At 39.0% G+C, this 21,134-nt stretch overlaps 1 protein-coding gene across 1 annotated transcript in view; it reads right to left on the reverse strand.

The window, feature by feature from the left end:
- The window catches only part of MED12L (mediator complex subunit 12L), a 319,746-nt gene that overhangs the window by 16,828 nt on the left and 281,784 nt on the right, over nucleotides 1–21,134 (reverse strand). Inside the window, exons 37-40 of the mRNA XM_081234367.1 lie at nucleotides 20,436–20,798; nucleotides 18,545–18,701; nucleotides 14,493–14,704; nucleotides 517–606 (exon numbers count right to left, since the gene is read on the reverse strand). Coding sequence (XP_081090493.1) covers nucleotides 517–606; nucleotides 14,493–14,704; nucleotides 18,545–18,701; nucleotides 20,436–20,798 — 822 coding nt within the window. The remainder of the gene's footprint in view (nucleotides 1–516; nucleotides 607–14,492; nucleotides 14,705–18,544; nucleotides 18,702–20,435; nucleotides 20,799–21,134) is intronic.

A 21,134-nucleotide genomic window follows, 5' to 3' on the forward strand; every position in this document is an offset into this window, starting at 1 on the left:
TCTTAAATCCCCACAATGTTCATCTCTATTTTACAGAGAAGGAAACCAAGACTCGGAGTAACTCGCACAATGTTACAGCTTGTAGGTTGTCAGGAATTTTGTCAAGGTCTGATGCCAAGGCCGATTATCTTCTTATTCTACCATGATTCCTCTTCGAAGCTAGCTTTGAATATCATAAATTCAATCATGAATTACATCATTATACATTATAACATAAGTACCCTGGCTGGGACTGTTCACCACTTCAATATCTACCATCATCATTAATAGAAAGGTATGAATTGATATTTCTGATTCAGGAATTTCCTAAAATGTTTTATGCCCTTTAATCAATCCCAAGACTTGTTTAATAATCCCTGGTAAAGCTTTTTATTTGAAATGTCAATTATAATCTATAAGCAGAAGTGACTAAGTTCTATGCCCCATGAGGGAATTGATACCCTACTTACCTAGTTCCCCCCTTCAAATAAAGAGCATTAAAAATCCCAGCAGCACCTACAAAGCAAACATGGGTACCTGTGCTTGCTGCAGACCTGGATACTGGGGGAGCTGAGGGGAGGGCCGTGCTTGAGCAGCAAAGAGAGCAGCCTGGTCCCCCGGCTGGCCCTGGAAGACAAAGCCGAGGCGGCTCTTGATCATAACAGCAAGGGCATGATCCGAGCTCCTGGTTAATTACCCCCAAAACCCTGACACCGCACCCTATATGAGAACAACACGTGCAGATTCCAACCTGCATTGAATACTATTTCTCATCCATTTCCTATTAACAGTAGAGATTGCTGCCCTTATCATTTCTTCAAAAGACTACCGATGTCCCCAATGATAACACATACATAAACACAAGCCAAAATAATCAATGGTCTGTTCATCAGAGAGGCTCTGAGCCAGCTTTCCTGTACACTCCAGAGTACAAGTGTCCCTCTAGAGTAAAAGGCATGAGTCTCTAAGTGTGAAATCTGAAACCACAGAGTTGCCTCATCCTGTGCCCATAAAGTAAGAGAACACGTGGTACACGCAGATGGCATATACTACCTTCATGACTTTTTAATGATGTTTCTTCAGAGGGACCTAAAAGTTGCCTATTTAGCCATGTATGCAAGGGATGAATTTGGGATCTCTTATGACTCTATTAATATAATCAATTAAAATGTATAATAAGTTAATATCAAATACAGTTCTAACCAACTACAATGTAAAATAACCAATTAACATCTGTTCACCAGTCTTAATTTAATACATGTTTTGGCCTGAGGAAAAATAAATATATTATTCCTAAGAGCAGCTGTATGTATTTTACGTTTTGGCGGCAGAAGCTATTTCACGGAAGCTTGTGGTATTAATCACAGAAGGAGGCCAAGCTTCCGACCACCCCTTGGTTTTTTCAGGACTTACTAATAACAAAGAAATGGGGTTTATTCTAGGATATTTCACCACTGTTTTATATCACAGATGTCCTCGTTTTTTTAAAGTGCTAAGATACAGTTATATTAAAAACCAATTTTAATGTTCTGGGAAAGTAGTACAGATATTTCTGGCAGGGAGAAAGGTATAAACATTTAGCTTAAGAGGGAGAACACCAACAATTATTAAGCATCTATTATGTGCCAGGGACTGGGCTTCTTGTTCTTATTCCCATTTTCTCACAGGAACTCTGCAGGGAGGGGACATCATCCCCATTTTCTTCAGGTAGGAAAAGCCAGGCTCAAAGAGCCTAGGTAGCTTAGCAAGCTCACCCAGCTAGACCTGGCTGAGCCATGAGCACTCAGGTAAGTCTGCCTCCAAAACCTAGGGTTTTCTCCATTGTGATGAGATGCCTCCATATGTGATATCAAGGATGAAAATATTTAAAATTTCATTTGGTGCTTATTCTTTAGGGACATAGAGCCTTGTAAACTCACCCCAATAAGAAACCAAAAGGAGACTCTTTATTAAGACTTGTTAATGAGATTTTGAAATGAAACGTATACATCAGATGGTGAAGCCTTTTCTCTGATCCCCACATAAAATCACTTGAGGGCATTTAAGAAACTTCGGCCTCTCCGAAGGTGGCTATCCACCCATATGTGGACCAAACACAAATTTCTGGGAGCATCTACTATGGTATCTATATGTAACAGCTTCAAAAAGAATCTAACTTTCCAGTGTAGGGTACCATGAAGATACTCTGAGCCTTTAGCTGATTAATCTAAGTGCAATTATATCCCTATTTGCTTAAGTCTAAAAAAATAGCCCAAACTCCCTCTAGGAGAGCTCACGTCACGGGAGTGTGGCTATCTGGAGCCTACAAGTATTGCCCCAAAGTATCCAAATGGCCCTTGATCCTCCAAACACTAAGCCAGGGAGTCATTAAATCAGCCAGATCTTTACATGCCGCTCCTCGACTTGGTGCTCCCCGACAGCATTGTCCAAGGTCCCTGAAACATACTGCTGTGCCTGAAACATACTGCTGTGCCTCTTGGTGGGGATAAATATATGTATATTATCATTTTTACAGAAGAAAAGAAAAATGAATTATTTCTGTGAGTCAGAATCTTGAGATCCCTAAGTAGTCTAAAACACCCACGCCCTTTTTTGCCTTGGAGGGAAACAAGATGTGATGTGCGTGTGACAGAGGCATGCAGATACATAAAACAGATCTTCTTTAACTCTTTACTCTTCCTTTGCTTGTTGAAGAACTTTAGGAAACAGCTATGACTTATATGTGATGCGGGGCGGGGGGACTAGAACACTAATACGGTAGGTATCTGAGTTACTGGGCAACTCTCTTTTATTGACAAAGAACAGTTGAGATTTTGGAAATTTAAGAAATACGAATTAAAAACCATCTACATTTTTAAAAATCACAAAATTAACATTTAAGGAAAAACACTATAACTTTGAAAAAAAAGCAAGAAGAAAGGGGTGAAAAATTTCAAATCAGTTTTACACTCTAAAATTCATGTACTCTTCAGTGAACCATTTTTAGTCTAAAGGTAAACTATTTATTTGTAAATAGACTATATTCCCTCCCATCGCCATTCCCCCCCCCCCCCACAACTCGCTACTTAAGTACAGTAGGTAAGGGTTCTAACATTCAATACCCTCCCTGAGGAAATCACAAACACCTCACGTTGGCCAGCGCTCGCCAAGGGCTTTTATCGTTATATTTGCCCTGAATGAAAAATATCCGTCTCTTCTCCCAAACAGAAATGACCTCCTCCCGTTCTCTGGTTTTCCCAGAATAATGCCAGGAACAAATTATTTCAATTTGTAGAAATAGTTCAATCTGTTGAATAAAGAATGAATGACCAAGAAGTTCTTTAGTAACTTGAAAGATTTTACAGATGCTAAACGAGGACCATAATGCGGGAATAGGTAAGAAAACTAAAAATTGAAATTTAGTAAGAGTCTTAAAATGTTAGTAGGGATGGTTTTGCTGCATTCAAGAAGGGACTATATAATGTATCATCCGAACTGGGACAGGCCAGGAGAACGGGGGCAAAGTGAGATCATGCCTGGCAAATTGTGACTTATGGTCACCTTCGTCATACATTATCTACTTCTCTGTTATTTTCTGAAAACTACCTAAGCTTTATTTGACTTTTTTTTTTAATCAGTTCCTAGCACTGTGTCTGGCATATAGTAAGTGCTCTATAAACATCTATTGAGGAAACCTAAGATTTAATTTAGTTTATCTGTTAAACAAGAGTTCCAGAGGTAAATTGAGATTTATATTTCAGGATAAATTAGTTTACCAAGTGCTTTCCAATTGCCCCATATTTTTAAGTACCATCTTTTGTTTTGAAAACTCATTTTTTAATTTAATTTTTATCATCTGTCATTCTAATGATTTCTTCTTTCTGCCTTCATTAATACCTGAAGAGTAGCTCAATTGCCCCTCTTGATTTATTCTGCTTAACTGCAACAATCAGAGGCAACATTAACTTCACACTTTTGTGGGTGTAATGGAGGCTGGTTTCTGAGGGAATACCTGTGTCTAGCCAGGAGCCACACTGTGCTCCAGCTCCAGCTCCCCTGGCTCAGGTACCCAAGAACTTACATGTGCTAAGAGAGTAAGCCAGAGTTAACTGGGAAATTCTGATAGCTACATGAACCCATCTCTACATTGCTACCCAGGGTAAATTCCTACATGTGGTCTGTCTCATTTGTTTTTACACACTTTGCTTTAGGCTTGCCTCTGGGTAAGAAACAGAAATCTATTATATTTTCTAAAATTTCCACTTCCTAAAAACTTTTTAAAAAGCTGTGCTGTTCAATACTGACTCATCTTCCTGGTCTTTATAAGAACAATTCTCTCTCTTACTGCTTTATTTTTAATTAGACAAGAGAAGCATCTGAGCTCAAAGTGATGTAGACTCAAAACCTCTTGCATAATTTGAAATGAATACATCCAATAAGTTAAAAAAATTTTTGATAAATCATCCTCAAAGATAATTTTCAATCTTCTGGGTTTTGTTCTCTTCATTAGTTCACTCTCTCAGTCAGCTGAGAAAATGTGAGGGTCTCTTTCTAAAGGAGAATTGGTTATAGCTCCAATTAGCAGACAGTTACAATCAGCAGCATTTCAGAATCAGGGATCTTCTATCCACTCAATTCACTAGTAATGATTTTTTTTCAAATCCTTATTTAGTAACTTTCCAATAGTGTTTAAGGGTTGCAAGTAGAGAGACAAGTTGTGCCTGAAAAACCACAGCCAGATTTTGTGACTCTGTTTCTGAAAATGCTGATTTAGGAATAATAATAAAAGTCACCCAATGAAAACCAGTGGGTAATGTTTTATGAGTCAACTAGCAAAAAGGGTTTTGCTTGTGACTACTGGTTTGGAAGGTACTGGGTAATGGTGTCCAAGGTTAAACAACAAATGGCGTGAACCCCGAGTTTTGGTCATCACATTATACCGGTGTATTTTGATTGCAGACAATAGATACACAGAAAATTCTATAATTAAAAGAGGTCCTGTTGACCAGTTATGCTTAATTCTTTTATAAAGCTTTCCATCAAATATAACTTGGTTGGCAATTGATTAACAGTAACATTAACTGCTGGAACGACCTGATTCATGTTGAAATAAACACGCCTCATCCAATAGTGAACCTTTACAATATATTCTGTTAACAAGCCCATAAAGGAGGAATATAACATATTGATTGGTTGAGCATACATACACATTCATTAAATTCCTGACATTGGAGAATATTAAAGAAAAATAAGAATGGTGAAAAGGACAGCAAAGATATATATACACATTTCCATTTATTTGAATGAATATATAGATCATATAACCTTTTGATTTTAAATACCTGACGAACAAAATATTTTGTCTATTTTTAAAAAAAGTAAAATCAATGGTAGATGCAAATTGTATTCTGTTCAAATTACATTATCATCTGAACAATAAATGCCCTACAGCAAACATAAGCTACCTGAAAGATATTTTTTAATTTGATAGTTTAATTCAAGTTTTTAAAAAAACAAAAACCTCGCCTGCTCTCTGTACAAGTGTCAAGAAAAACTGATAGAAAAATTGATTGCTTTCAGAAAAGTCTCCAAACTTTCCTTTGTTGAAAGAACTAACTATTAAAGAAATTGCCTATATGACAGTATTTCATAACTGAAATATTTTCAAAGCTTGTATATGCCATTAAGGATATTTTCACCAATGTATAGAAACTGTTACCCATTAAATTGGCAGTGAAACGAGTTGACTTACATTCACATCTGAGATGTGTGTTCTTTTTTATTCTAATGCTTCTTGGGTTTATGTTGTGGGTTGGCTATCTGATACAGAAACCTATAAGTAATTTAATGCAAAACATGCATTCTTCGCTAGCCCAGGCAAAGCAGTAGAGATGAAGTCTTATGACATGCATACACAAGACCTATGCTCAAAAAAAACACCTTCTCCATACCGGAAAGAAAAGAGAGATGATGCGTTCTGTTGAGAATTTAGGAAGAACCAGTGAGTGGGATGTGATGAGAAGGGCATGTTTCATAACCACAGTTTTCATTATCTTGCATTGGCCTGTGAGTCAGCATGCCATGCGTTCCCCTACTAATGAGGTGAGTTATCGCAGAGAGAAGCGAGAGCTCAGGAACAGATGGGTTCAAAACTGGGACTGAGATGAAGGTACACGAACTGGCCTATGTTCCCAAGCCCAGGCCATGAACGTCCACTGGTTTCTATACCATACACGTATATGATGAAAATCATGAGGCAATCAAAGGGGACAACTTTCAGAAATAAATTCCGTTAAAGTGAACATGGTCAATGCATTCATGATTCTGTGTTACAGTCTCAAACATAAACCAAGTGAGTAACAGTGAAATGAAGACTATAATAATTACCAGCTGGAGGGGAATAACCTGCTTCTCGTTCTGATGTTCAAAGAATAATGCTATAAAAGTTTACTTAAAGAAAAAAAAAAAGTAAAAGGAATGACAGACAGCAGGGGTGTTACCATTATGTTGTCAAAGTCTTCCAGAAGGGAGACAGCTGAGTTACAGAAGTCCTACAGAAAGGGGACAGCAAGAAAACGGCAGACAATACAGATAAGATTGTTTAGCCTAATGATGTGGGTAGCCAAAATACATCAGAGTTAGTTCATTTTAAAACAATGTTTCAGGGAGTCAAGACTTAAAACCCAGGCCCTAAGAGTTCATATTAATTTATATGCCAAACAATATCACCATAGGCTGGGACACAGATAAATAATACGGCAATAGTCATATAATGGAACAGCACATCCTGGAGGTTGAACAGGGACATACAAGAAGTAGGGGACAGATCAGACCCAGATAACTTCCCGAAACTAAGGGATGCTGGCACCTTGGTGTAAGCAAAAGAGCGCTCAAGTCCTTCCCAGCCCAGAGCCGGGGGAGAAGCGCTCAGGACATTTGGGTCACATGAAACACACAAGACATTAAGTGAACAAGTCATATATTATTGGAGGATGTCATTAGATAGCTCCACCCCCAGTGAATGCAAATGAAAACAGAGCATCAGTTCAACCACACATTCAATCAACCAAAATAGACAACAAATATTTATAGTGCCATTGGTGTTTACATGCTAACAGGGAGTCTGATTTAGAAAAAGGGAACTATATGCTGGGGAAAAATATTCCTGTTTCTCAGGTCAATGATCCCCTCGCTTAATCATCTTTATGAATGAATTCTAAGTGACGCTTAGTCTGAGACATTAAAATTTTTCTGTTCACTGAATTTTAGAAATAGAGATGAGGCAAAAACTTCATAACCCTAATTGAAAAAAATAAAAGTATTTTACTATACTAAGAATGAGAAATCATAGGAGGAATTTCCCAAGCAAATAATATCTGTTCTCACTATTTTAGGGGTAGGTACATAATTCATTGCATCTGTTCATTTGTCTTTATATCCAACTACCACCTTTGTATTAGTGGTTCACTCTCTCAGCCCTCTCTACCCCATCTTCTCCCCGTTCATAAACATCAAGCTGTGTACACTATCTATGAGATCATGATAGTTGCACAATCATAATGTCAGCAAACGACATGGGTGCCTTCTTCATCATTCAAGTAAATAGCAAAATACCAGTTATTAAGTAATAAGCAGAGCATCTACTTTCCTGGACATGGTTTCCACCCAAGGAACAAAATGACAGGGTTTAGGACATATTTACTAGCTCAGTGTTTTTTGTCCTCCTAAGTTCATTTTGTCACTGAGATGTATGAAAATTGTACTCTCTGAGTAACTGCATTAAAGATTCTTGTCAAAACTCAAGATCTCTTTCAACAAGTCCATTTTGTACACCTTTACCAACTAAGAACCAAATTATTTTGAAAATATGCTCAAATTATAGAACCAGGAAAATTACAGAAGGGAAAACTTAAATCGCTGGTAAAGTTATAAAACAAGCCTAAGCTCACAGGTAATAAGAAAATGCAAGTTAAAATGATGTAACACAACAGGATTTCACCTGCTCTGAATGAGGAAATTAAGGTCTGATAACATCAAGGGTTAGTGAGGTTGTGGAGGAAAGAAAAGGCTCATTTATAACTGACGGGAATCACCACCGCTTTGGAAATTAAATCCGCATTTCCACTTCCACATATGTACCCTACAACTTGGCACATGCAGAAGACACGGACAAAAATGTCTACTGTAGCATGGTTAACAGTAACAAACAATTGGAAATAACTGAAATGATATCAACAGAATGGATAAACGTTAATACTAATAACGGAAGAGTATCCAACCAGGACAAGCAAATACATAAAACCAAGTATAACAAAGTAGATATAATTAAAAATTAGTCTAAACAAAAAAGTTACAAAACAATACAATAATACCTGTGTGAGACTGTCATAACGTAAAGTCTCAAATCTGAAAGTAATACTATATAATGTTTATGTCCATGGATGCAAAAATATGTAGTAAAAATATAAAAGATATTCATAAGAAAGAAAAACATGAAATTCAGGATAGTGATTACCTCTTCATCTTTATGAGACAAGGGGCCTCATCCATGTCTGTAAAGTTTTATTTAATAGAAGAATGATCTAGAGCAAATGTGGCCAAACATTATTATTTAATAAAGCTAGGTGGTAAGTACATTAGTGTTTGCTATATTATTGTCTATTCTTGTACGTTTGAAAAACACTGCTAAAGAGTGAGCAGGAGGGAAAGAGCAAAAGGAAGGAAACAGATATTCCAAGGTGATACCATATCCAGAAGGTAGATCAATTGCTAGACCAAAAAGGATGGCTGCTCAACTTAAATGGGCTTCATCAATCCAAGAGGCATGCTTTCAGGATGTTACAGAGACACTTTTGCCAAGGAGCTGACAACTCTGGAAGGCTCTGACTCAGCCAGTGTTCTTCCATTAAGTTACTTAGTTCTTTTATTTGGATACACAATGGCGGCACCTGCTCCATGGTTAGATAACCAAGTGTTCTTACCAGTAACCACCAGCTATAACTGAGCACATCATTTCTGTCTGTCAGAAATCTTCCTATTTAATATAATGAAAATCCTTATGATTCATTATCTGTGGCCAACAATCAATTGCTTTCTTCCAAATGTGTCTCAATCAAATTAAGCTAAACGTATCTTTTATCTTTCACTGATCTCTGAAAATAAACTGTCTAGCACTGATTATTACAAAGAACACAAGATGATTTTGTGCATTGAAAGGGAAAAATCAGGATAAAGTGATATCATAAATCAAAGCACAAAATTAAGTTCTCTTCCTGTGTCAAAACTTAAGATTCCCTTCAAAAGCCCCTTCTCTAGAATACTGATAAGGTGGGGGGAGGTGGGGGAGGGGAAGAAATTACCTTGTGTCAGAAGAAAAATATTAGATATAAGAAAAAGGTGACTGGAAAACAATTTAAGCAGCATTTGGCATTATTATAACCAACATTCTATATTTTATGATAGTTCTCATGGGATATGTGGAAAAGAAAATATTACAGTGATATTTTTAACAGTGAAATTGGAATCAGTCCCTCTAAAGTTTGTATCACAGAATTTAGATGGTAAAAACATACTGCTCTAAGAAACCAAAATGGCTATTAGGAAAACTAAACAATATTCAACATTCCTTTTTCTTGGTCTCTGCTACTGGTGGCCACTGAACACCAATCATATTAGGGACAATTAATGTAATTATACAAGTAAAGCACATACTATAAGCCAGCCACTGTTCTAAGGGCTGTTACAGACGTTATATCATTAATTTCACAAGAACCCTGTGGAGTGAATGTTGCCTTAGCTCCATTTTATAGATGAGCCTCTGAGGCACAGAAAGGTGACAAAATCACTATACTGGGTCCCATTTAAATAAGGGACACTGAGTAAGGAATGGACGGGGGGAGAATTTCTACTTCCTTGGATGAAGACTGTAACTGAGAAAAATGACAACAAGTTTCCTCACCTAACATCTTTGTGCATGTTAATATGCACTAAAGCTGTAAGAAAATACACCTGATTATAATAACAGTCACTACATCAAACAATTTGGTTAACAATACCTAACAATATCCATGCTATTTAGCACCTGTTTTCTAGACACTATTGATACATTCCTAAGGAAACGTAAGATGGTTCATAACAGAAAATTTCATGACCAACTGAAGCTGATATTCAGTCTCTGCAGCAGAATTAGAATTATTCTATAATGGTTCTCTGGTTTTCATTGTGCACCCTCTAAGGCTAGATCTTCCTACACACATCAACTCTGTCCATTACATGTAAAGAGGCTAAGGGGACTCTGCAAGGTCTGAGATGTATCCAGAATTCGGAAATTGGTGCCCTCTCTGCCCCGTATAGGTTTTCAAAACAACCATAGCAGAGGTTGCTGTTGGGAGAAGTTTCTGGAAACACTCAGAGGAAGAGGTACGAGATGAGTCTGTGGATAAAAATCAGGTTGCTAAGGATCAAGGCTACCAAGAAACTCCAGCGTTCTGGAAATAGCTGCTCAAAACATGAATTCATTCAATAAACATCTCATAGATTTCTATCCTCTGCTCAGTAGGTGGAAAGATGATACAAAGTATTATAAGACGCAATGCCTGACCTAAGAAGAGGGGGCCAGCTGGGGGTCACTGTACAACCAGCCTGAGAAGTTAGAGTCACATCCAAGGCTTGGAGTAACTGGTCAGTCTTTAAAAGCAGCTGCTACAATTCCAAGATAAGTTTTGAAGGTTAAGTAATTTGAAATTCTCCAACATGTTTGTTACATTTAAGAAAATGGATTCTGTAATTAGAAAATGTGTAGGATAAGGAGGAAAATGATACCTATTTCATCTTCTCTATAAGAAGCCAAAAACTGAAAGAAAAAAAAAAAACCCACAAGTTTGTATGTAGCTAGAGAGAATCACATTCTGTGTATGCGTTTAACCCGAGAAAATGCTATTGCCAAAATTTGAATCAACATTTCTTACTATGAAGGATATGGGTCAGTGCTTACTAGAAAAATAACAGATTGCATCCAGAATCATATACGAAAACACTGTATCAATATCCCTTATATTCCATATAATTCTGCCTTTGTTCTAGATTTTTAAAGATTACCACGAGGAGAATTTTTTTGTGCCACGATACCATATTTAGCTAGATACTAGGTATATTAATCCATGATCTACTGGGAGAGAGGAAAGGGGCTCACATTTCCCTCAGAACCTCCTCAGTGCAGGCACTCTAGCAGATGCTACAGACAAATCTCATCTACTCTATGGAGGACCCCTCCATCCTGTGACTGCACCACATATGCATTTCTCTTCCTTTAAAGAATTCTTTTTTTCTCAATTATCCAACACTTCAAGAATGGTGAGGGAGAAAAAAAACATGTCTGCTTCTGAAAGCCCTTCAGGAACTCTAAAGCAAGTTTCAACGGTTAAAGAAAGAATATGGGGGAGAAGGAGAGGTGACTATTATACAGGCACACCTTGGAGATACTGCGGATTTGGTTCTAGACCACAGCAATAAAGCAAATGCCTCAATAAAGAGAGTCACTTGAAGTTTTTGGTTTCCCAGTGCATATAAAGGCTATGTTTAAATTATACTGTAGTCTAGTAAGTGTGCAATAGTATTATGTCTTTTAAAAAGTATATTTTAATTAAAAAGAAATACTTCATTGCTAAAAAATGCTAACCATGATCTGATCCTCCAGTGAGTCACAGTAATAATATAAAGCTCACTGATCACAGATCACCATAACAAATATAATAATAAAAAAGTCTGAAATATTGCAAGTACTACCAAAATGTAACACAGAGACACAAAGTGAGCAAATACTGTTGGAAAAACAGTGTTGAGACTTGCTCAATGCAGGGTTACCACAACCCTTCAATTTGTAAGAAGTGTAATATCTGTGAAGTGCCACAAAGCAAAAGCACAGTAAAACAAGGTATGCCAGTACAATCACGGTTATGAACTTGAGCTTTTATTACTTGAAGAAAGAACTCCTGACTTCTCAAAAGGAAAAAAAAAAAAAGAAAGAAAGATAAAAGGAAAGAAAAGAAAAATCCAACATGTGACAGAGTTGCTACAAAAGAATCAGTTAAAACATAGAATGCATTATCAGTTAATTCCTATTGGTACAAGCAGTACAACCCTAGATGGTATGAAAGAATAGAGTCAGGTAATTTTGAGTGTTGTGAGCAATGGGGTCCTACAGTGACGTTTTAGGTCGTAAGTCTACCTTCTCGAAACATGCAAAGATATTTCTGAATATGTGAAGATTATTCTATTGAATTCCCTTAAAATTTTTTTTTTTTTTTTGCTTTAGGGGAAAATAGCTTGTCATGGCTTGTGTCAGGAAGTGAACTTCTGAGGACAGGTGTTTCACCTATAAATGACACAGTGAGCTCCTGCCCAATTAGAGAAATTCAAAACTGAATCCAGCAGTAATAGTTTGAAAGTGGGCTATTAATAAGTCAAATTCTGGGCTTCCCTGGTGGCACAGTGGTGGAGAGTCTGCCTGCCGATGCAGGGGACACGGGTTCGTGCCCCGGTCCGGGAAGATCCCACATGCCACGGAGCGGCTAGGCCCGTGAGCCATGGCCACTGAGCCTGTGCGTCCGGAGCCTGTGCTCCGCAACGGGGGAGAGGCCACAACAGTGAGAGGCCCGCGTACCGCATAAAAAAAAAAAGAAAAAAAAAAAAGTCAAATTCTACCTTGTGATAAAAAGGTACATAGGAAAAAATAAACATTACTTATTGGAAGGTAAATTTTACTTAGGCTTAAATTACTTTAAAAGGGAACTGAATTCATTCTAGTAGAATAATTATTCTACTTCCAGTAAATTTTTTCTTGATAAGGATTTGAAACAGTGATGTAACTTATTTTCATTCATCCCCAAGAAGAGCTAAAATCCCACTGAGGTTTTAAATGACTCCAAACATGCTGCTTAGTTAGAGAAAAATCAAGGCTTCTTAAGTATTTTAATCAAATCTTCATCACTTCTGTGTAAGAAGTAACTTAGGCCTGTGTTTCCTGACACCCAGGGAGTTTGAGGGATCAAAAATCTCTGAGAGGGCTTCCCTGGTCGCGCAGTGGTTGAGAGTCCGCCTGCCGATGCAGGGGACATGGGTTCGTGCCCCGGTCTGGGAGGATCCCACATGCCACGGAGCGGCTGGGCCCGTGAGCCATGGCCGCTGAGCCTGTGCGTCCGGAGCCTGTGCTCCACAACGGGAGAGGCCACAACAGTGAGAGGCCCGCGTACCAAAAAAAAAAAAAAAAAAAAAATCTCTGAGAGCTCAGGGGGAGACAAGCATGGAGTGACTGTTGTTTGTATTCGCATGTGGTTCAAACTAGATTCCTCTCTCCTGTCCTTCCTATAACACAGGTTAAAAAATAATAATACATTAAAAAAAGGAAAAGAACCATTTTTAAGACTGCATAACTAGCCCTACCACTCCCATCCCCAAAATCACTAAGTGGACTTCATGCAGAAGGGCCATAAGTTGTACAATGGAGACATGGCCTGAAAGTTACTCGAAATACAAAGAATATTTTTAAAAGCATTAGAATTCCTTGCAAATTTGAAAATCTGTGGTTGTTCTTAGAGCAGGATACACTTGTAGACTGGCTACTTCCTTTGAGGATCATGAAGTACCTCACTCACAGGGTTGCTGTGAGATCTAAGACAATCAATACATTAAGGTTCTCAGAAGTGTTTTGGCAAAAAGTAAGCGCTTTCATTGTGTTAGCATCTATCATCAGCATCACCATAGTGCAACTGTTCTAAGAAAACCCGGAAAGCACAAAAAGTATAGAGAAACTGGAAGAAAAAGTCACATTCTCACCTCCCTCTTTTTACATTAACATATTTGTACAGATTGGTGGGTTATCTATGAGTCTATACTAAGTTTTGTGTGACTTCCACCAATGTTAAACAATCACTATCATTTTAACATCTATAGAAAATTGGGTTATAGGGCATAAAAATAGAAATAATATAAATCAAGAGTTAAAGATATCCATATACTGACTGTCACTTGTAGTGTATTCTTTGCCTACTGTAGATCTTGTGAAGTTTATACTAAAAACAGAGCCTGTGCAGTACAGGGCACTATAGGAGAAAACCTAGGAAACATCAGGGCTTCAGAGCTACAACCTCAAAGTAATACATCAAATAATAATACGAGAAAGTAGAGCTAAAAGGAGTATGGAATATGGTGATAATTATAACAGGGAATGAGTGCTCAGAGCAGGTCACTTCAAGGATAAAAGTCCTGCAGTTTCCAAGTGACTAGAAAATCATTAGCTCTTCTTTTTGTTTTAAGGCATACTTTTAATGAACCTAAGACATTTCAAGTTCTTATTTGATCCATGATAATAGCAAGATACAAGGGGGGAGAAGTATGTATCAACCTGTACAAGAGAGATACACGTGCACAGGTAAACAGGGATGCACGTGCGGCAAGAACCTGTCACATCCCCACTCTCACCCCTACGTAGAGGAACTAATGAAATGTGGAGGAGGACACTGCTGATCTGGACAAACCTGTTGGAAAGGTCGCGTCTGGGCTTGCCTGAGAAGCCGTTGTTGCTGCTGCTGCTGCAGAAGCTTCATCTGTATCAACTGCTGCTGCGACGTGATGGCGTGAAGGGAGGGCGGCTGCATCACGGCCCCCGAGCGCCGCTGCAGCATGTTGGACAGAGCTTGCTTGGTATTGGTGGGGACAAAGGAGCCCGCGGGGTCCAACCTGGAGCCACCTACAAAAGCAACCAGAAGGAAGGGCTTTCTGCGCATGTTAATGCAATAGGTCTTCCTTATTTTATTAAAACACAGAAGTCTCACCTCCTGAGCCTCACTTGAGGAGCTTAGTGGCAAGTAGGGCACTGCCCCACCCTCTACAAGTATCAAAGATCCCTAAGAGTTGCATAAATTCCAAACGATGGGGAGGGTGATGTCTAGTGAATGATAATATTTGAATGACTTCACAGAGGGCCCACTTTGGTTGGTAAAGCGAAACGCCCGAGATGCAGAGTCACTGGCACAATTTCAGAATCATGTGGGTTTTAAATTATGCGAGGCGCCCCGGGGACATGTTACTTGCACAAAATGTATTGCCTTCGTGGGGTATTTTATCAAGTGTGCTAAGCCAGGCATAGAGACCTTTTGTAATTTTAAACCCTTTTGAAGTTCATGGTATTTAAGCTTCTTTACCACAGCAAAATAAAAATGCCTGTTTTTCGGTAGAGAAGCATGACAATACTTTAAAAACTTGAAATGCTCGGAAGCTTCAAATACCGTGATTCTAAAGACAAAACACATCTTTTTTGAAGGGTAGACGTCATAAACAAGGAACATTAATTATAGCTTAAAAAAACAAATGAAAACCTTAACATATTTGCATATATAATCTGCCAAATGCCTTTAAGAGGAAAAAAAAATTTCAACATTTACTGGTTTCAAGTAGGTGCCAATCCTTCACTCACCAGATAGTTTATATTCTTTAATGTATGTGAATAAGAAAACTTCTATATAAATACCTTACAAATGTTATATTTTTTCTTTAAACCAACGTGTATGATGGAAACAAACATTTCAACACTGATCACTGGAAAAACCCACATTCATTTTAAGACTCAGTGTCACAATCAGCAATATGATTTATGAAGTCATTCAGCAGCATTTGAAGAACGTTTGGAAAAAAGTGGGAGGTCAATTTGAGTAACATGACAAGGTAACGTTTGTTGAAGCAAGAATTGGAAATATACTAATACAACTTTATTGACTCATTTTATAAGTAAGAGACATTCTTTTTAAAGATTAGACTATGATCTACTTCTAATTTTCCTCACTTTTCTATAATCTTATACCTCTGAGTCAGCTAAAGAAATAAGATATAATAAATACACTGAAGCTCTCTCTATAGTCTTACCTAATTAATTTTCTCCCCATCTCTCACCAAATGCTCTTTATTATTCACATGCATTTCCTTATAACTTTACCATCCTGGAGTGTATACATGAGAAAGAGAGAGATTGCTAAAGATGTGTGTGTGTGTGTGTGTGTGTGTGTGTGTGTGTGTGTGTGTGTGTGTGTGTGTGTGTGTGTGTGTGTGTGTGTGTGTGTGTGTGTGTGTGTGTGTGTGTGTGTGTGTGTGTGTGTGTGTTGGGGGAGAAGGGCACTGTTTTGCATTTTTAAGAATGTATGAATGCAAGCAGACGATACATACTCTTCCTCAACTCCATAGGATTTAAAACTTTATGAAAATCTATTAATTCACACACGTAAAATCCTCATAATTAATTGTTTTCTTCAATTCTTTTTCTTACATGTCATGATACCTAAGACTTACCTAATACCTAAAGTTCCTCAACTTATAAACACCTTTTACAGTATTCTAGGGGGAAAAGGGTATGTGCCTTTTAAAATACTTAGCCTTCAATTTATAGACAGTCCTTGTGTTTGATTTCAATATCTAAAAAGTTTAAAAATGCTTAAATTCACAAGGACTTTGGAATTAAAGAGAGAAAGTCAAAAGAGAGGATGAGGGCTTCCCTGGTGGTGCAGTGGTTGAGAGTCCGCCTGCCGATGCAGGGGATGCGGGTCCGTGCCCCGGTCCGGGAGGATCCCATATGCCACGGAGCGGCTGGGCCCGTGAGCCATGGCTGCTGAGTCTGTGCGTCCGGAGCCTGTGCTCCGCAACGGGAGAGGCCACAACAGTGAGAGGCCCGTGTACCGCAAAAAAAAAAAAAAAAAAAAGAGAGGATGAGCCTTTATTATTTTCCGCATTTACCACTGCCTAGTTTGTTCTTTCTTTTGTCGTCTACATTCTATTCACTCAATAACCTATTTTTAAGACCCCACTACAAGCCAGACACTGCTCTAAGTTCTGGGCACACTATAGTGAGCCATCAGAAAAAATACCTGCCCTCACGGAGCTTACATTCTGGAGAAGGCAGATAATAAACCAGGAAGTAAGTAAAATATAGATGGAGTCTATAAACAAGTGCCGATGCTAGAAAGAAACTGAAGGAAGAGGAGGGGAACAGAGTGGGCAGGGAAAGGGTGTGGTTTACAGTTTAAAACAGGGCAGTCAGTGCAGGCCTCAACCCAAAGGAAGCAGGCAGTGAGCATGCAGATATCTGAGGGAGCCCACTCCAGGCAGGGGCCAGCATGCACAAAAGCCCTGAGGTAGGATATGTTAAGATCACTTACTGAACCTGTCTGTTGTGTCAGGCTATCTTCTAAATGCTACATTTTTAAAAACTCACTTTAAATTATATATGTATGTTCGTCTGCGTATGTAATATAAAACTTATTTCATCCTTCAAAGAAAGAATGAGCATTTTCATCCATTTTGCTTACTGAAATACCCTAACAACTAAAACTGGATCTGGCACATGATGAAGGAAGCTCAATACATTTTGTTGAATGGATAATTGAATCACCCACACTATGAGGGTGTATGTTAGCATATCCAATTTACAGATGATCAGACTGAGGCACAGAGAAGCTCAGACATGGTGGAGATGATACAGTAAGAGGGTGGTAGAGCCAGAGTTGAAGCAGAACTGTAACTCCCAGACCAGCTCTCTTAACCACTGATTCAGAGGACAAAATATGGATTCTCCCCTACTGTAAGCCACGAATCAAAATGTCATACTCCAATTACAATAAAAATCACAATATAATACAGAAGACAATAAGGAGAAATTATTATTTGTGAGAATGTCACATCCTAACAACATGCAGGTTGAGATCTCAAAATAAGCTGTTTCGCAGAAACAGGCAAACTTTCATTTAGAAAGAAAAAATTAAATTCATTTCTAATTAAGAGACTTTTTATTCAGAAAATCTTTATTCTATATATAAAATCTACTTGGGCTCGAATCAAAGCAATACTAACATTTACTGTGAATACGGTAGGATTTCTTACTGATATCTATTTGCTGCACCAAATTTCTGAGATCCTTCGTGGTATAGACAATTTAAAAGTTGTAACACGAGGAAACAATAAAAGACACTACAATAGTGTCTAATCTTTCAAAATGCTCATAAGAATTTTATCTGATAAAAGCACAAGCAAACTTCACAACACAAAACTTTATCAACTTTATATCTTATAGCTGAGATGTGCATCAGCGGCTAATTTCCTTCTGACATTGGATGAAAATTCCAAAAGGGACACATGAACTAGTCACTGAAACTGAAATTTTAGAAGAAGGAAAAAACACCTTGAGTGGAGGGAATTACAGACACTGTCCACTGAGTGCTCACTTCTGGAAATGTACAAGTTGTGTGGAGGTCTCAGTTTTGCCTTTTTTTTTTTCGGTACGCGGGCCTCTCACTGTTGTGGCCTCTCCCGTTGTGGAGCACAGGCTCCGGACGCGCAGGCTCAGCGGCCATGGCTCACGGGCCCAGCCGCTCCACGGCATGCGGGATCCTCCCGGACCGGGGCACGAACCCGCGTCCCCTGCATCGGCAGGCGGACTCTCAACCACTGCGCCACCAGGGAAGCCCAGGTTTCAGTTTTAAAGCAAAGAGAACCCCAAGCTGTTTCTCACCTCAGAGTCCCCTGAGTACGCTCCGTCTTCACATACCTGGAGTGAGAGCTTGGCTCTGAAGGAAAAGGCCGGGCTGCTGGGGCTGACCCATGAGGTTGTAGCCCCACAAGGTGGACTGTGGGTGATGCATCATCTGGGAGGAGACGGGTGAGTAGTTGGGAGGCACTCGGTACATGTTGCTCTGTGGATACTCCTTCAACACAGGGTTAAGGAGAAAACACAGTTACTTAACTCCACATGTCACAAAGATAATTAACGCAAATTCTTCCTATCACATTATTTGAGAGAGCTCCTATCCCAGCAGTCAGCATATTCGCTGCAAAACACTCATTTAAATTAAAACTCTTCCTTGACTTAAAATGTACTTGGCTACAGGAGGGGAAGTTGGAAAAGGATCTTTTCTGCACTCTGTGTTTAAAATACTAAAAGCACATTTAGAACACCAGTACTGACCATCGCCCACAGCCGAGAAAGCGTCTTTAGTGGCTGAATCTCCCGCTCACTGCATCTTACAAGGCTTTCCTGATACCTTGTACCTGGAGGAGAATTAGCCAGAAAGGCCCACAGGACTTCAGAACCAGTCTCCAGCCTAGACAGTGTCTCCAACGTTCAGTACAGCACTCTAACGAGGTAGATTTCCCTTCCATCTTGTCCCCTTCCGCCCCTCACCACACTTCTTGCCCAGGGCTTTCTCTTCCTTGGAGCAACTGCAAAGCCTCTAAGGATCACACCTGAATGCCTCAATTCCTCCTTCTCTAGCCCTGAAGGATGAAGGAAAAATAAAAGCTCAGTTCCCTGCAATATACCCGATTGAAAAGAGGCAGCTTCAGGAAAAGTATGGGAGAAAGGGACATGACCAGGATGCACCTGGGGAACGAGATGAGTCTGAGGTCTTTTAAAGCATCTGAAAAGAACAGAAATGCATCCATGTGGATAGACAGGCTAGGACACCCAGACTCGGGGGAGTGGCAGTCTGAACCTTATTCAAACAGTCTGGACCTTTTTCAAAACAGAGGGATATTGGTAGGAAGGCTACACGAGAAGAGGGCACTGACATTCAAGTGGCATCCAAAAGCGATGGTGGTCATTTCTAGAATAATATTAATCACCAAGCTATCAGCTAGGAAAAAAATGTTTTGGTTTTGACACAGGTGAACAATAACAATAATTAGTCACGATGACTGAACAACAACTCGTGAATATTTCTTCCACTGGACAACAAGAACGCTCTCGAATTTTATAGAAAAATGTCACAAATTCTCTCTCAAATATTTTCAGATGAGTTTAAACGGAAAGCTATTTTACATGTTAATTCTATAAAATTATTCCTAAGTTACCATCTCATAGATTTCTGTTTTTTTCAGAAAAGCTTGCTCTAGGTAGGGAAGGCTAACAGGGAAACAAGAAGTAAAACTGTTTTAAATTATGTTTATTTTATTTCTTATAAAGTCTGAAAATATGGTAAAGAAGTAGAATAGAAAGGAGAGTAAGATGGAATGGTAAACTAGGAAATCTCAGAATCATCCTATTAGATATATTAGATGGGGTTTTATCTAGGGAAAACAAAGAGTTTTCTATGTTAATTTACTATAGATATCAACTGCCCAAAATACAAAAAATATTTTAGACACCTCATAATAAAAATATGTACGAGGATGAGATTTTATAGGTCAAAAAATTCAAGTTTCAAATTTGAGAAATTGCGAGACAGTGAAATATTAATATTATTCACAATTGAAGCCTAAAATTAAACAAAGTTATGAAAAAGTAGAGGAGGTTCTGTTGATGACATCTGAGCCGTTAGGATAGCTTACAAATAGGCTTATACTCGGCTTAGGAATGTTTCTTAGGGATATAATTCAGGAACTAGTAAATCTTCTATGAGACGCTAACGTGCCCAAGACCTCTCTCTACTTCCCGTACTCACATCAACTCTCGAGCTGGATTTCGTCTTGCGCTTCCTTCCCTTTGTCTTCTTCTCTTCATCTGTTGTGGTTTTTCCTTGTTCTGACAGCTCAGCTGATTTCCTCTCCGGTTCCTGAGAGATGGGAGATGTAGGCTCTTCCTCTTCCTCCTCCGGGGGCAGGGGCAGCGGCTCGAGGTAGTAACTTCGGGGCTTGGGCGTGGGGTGTGTGTGATACAGGAGGAGGTGATGCTGTTCCTCATACTTGATGACCTTCCGGTCCACTCGGACGGTCCCGAACCAGGCCCAGGACAGAGGAGCTGGGTTCTTCTGACCCTCAAACAAATCCCATGGGGACACCTTCTGCTTCGTGGAGACCTGGAGACCCTGTGGTGAAATAATGCACTATGACCACATGCTCAGATCTTTGCCTGATTCGGAGGCTTGCTTAGGACATGGATTCAGAGAACGTTTTGCCTCCTGGGGGCCTTAGAGAACTCTAGCATACGGCAGATGGGCTAAGTGATGAGTCCAGGCTGACATTAGATCACTGACAGCAGCGGCTACAATCCAGACCTTTAACTCCAGTTCTACGGTCCTTTATACCACACTGTTCGGGCTGTGACACCAGACAGTACAGTATATTTGACTGTAAATGGCATTTTTTTCCATTTAGTTTTTTTTTTTTTTTTAGCAAAAAAAAAAATTTCTAAAAAACACTGC

The sequence above is a fragment of the Mesoplodon bidens genome, assembly GCF_964165515.1.
Source record: "Mesoplodon bidens genome assembly, chromosome: 5".
NCBI classification, from domain to species: Eukaryota; Metazoa; Chordata; class Mammalia; order Artiodactyla; family Ziphiidae; genus Mesoplodon; species Mesoplodon bidens.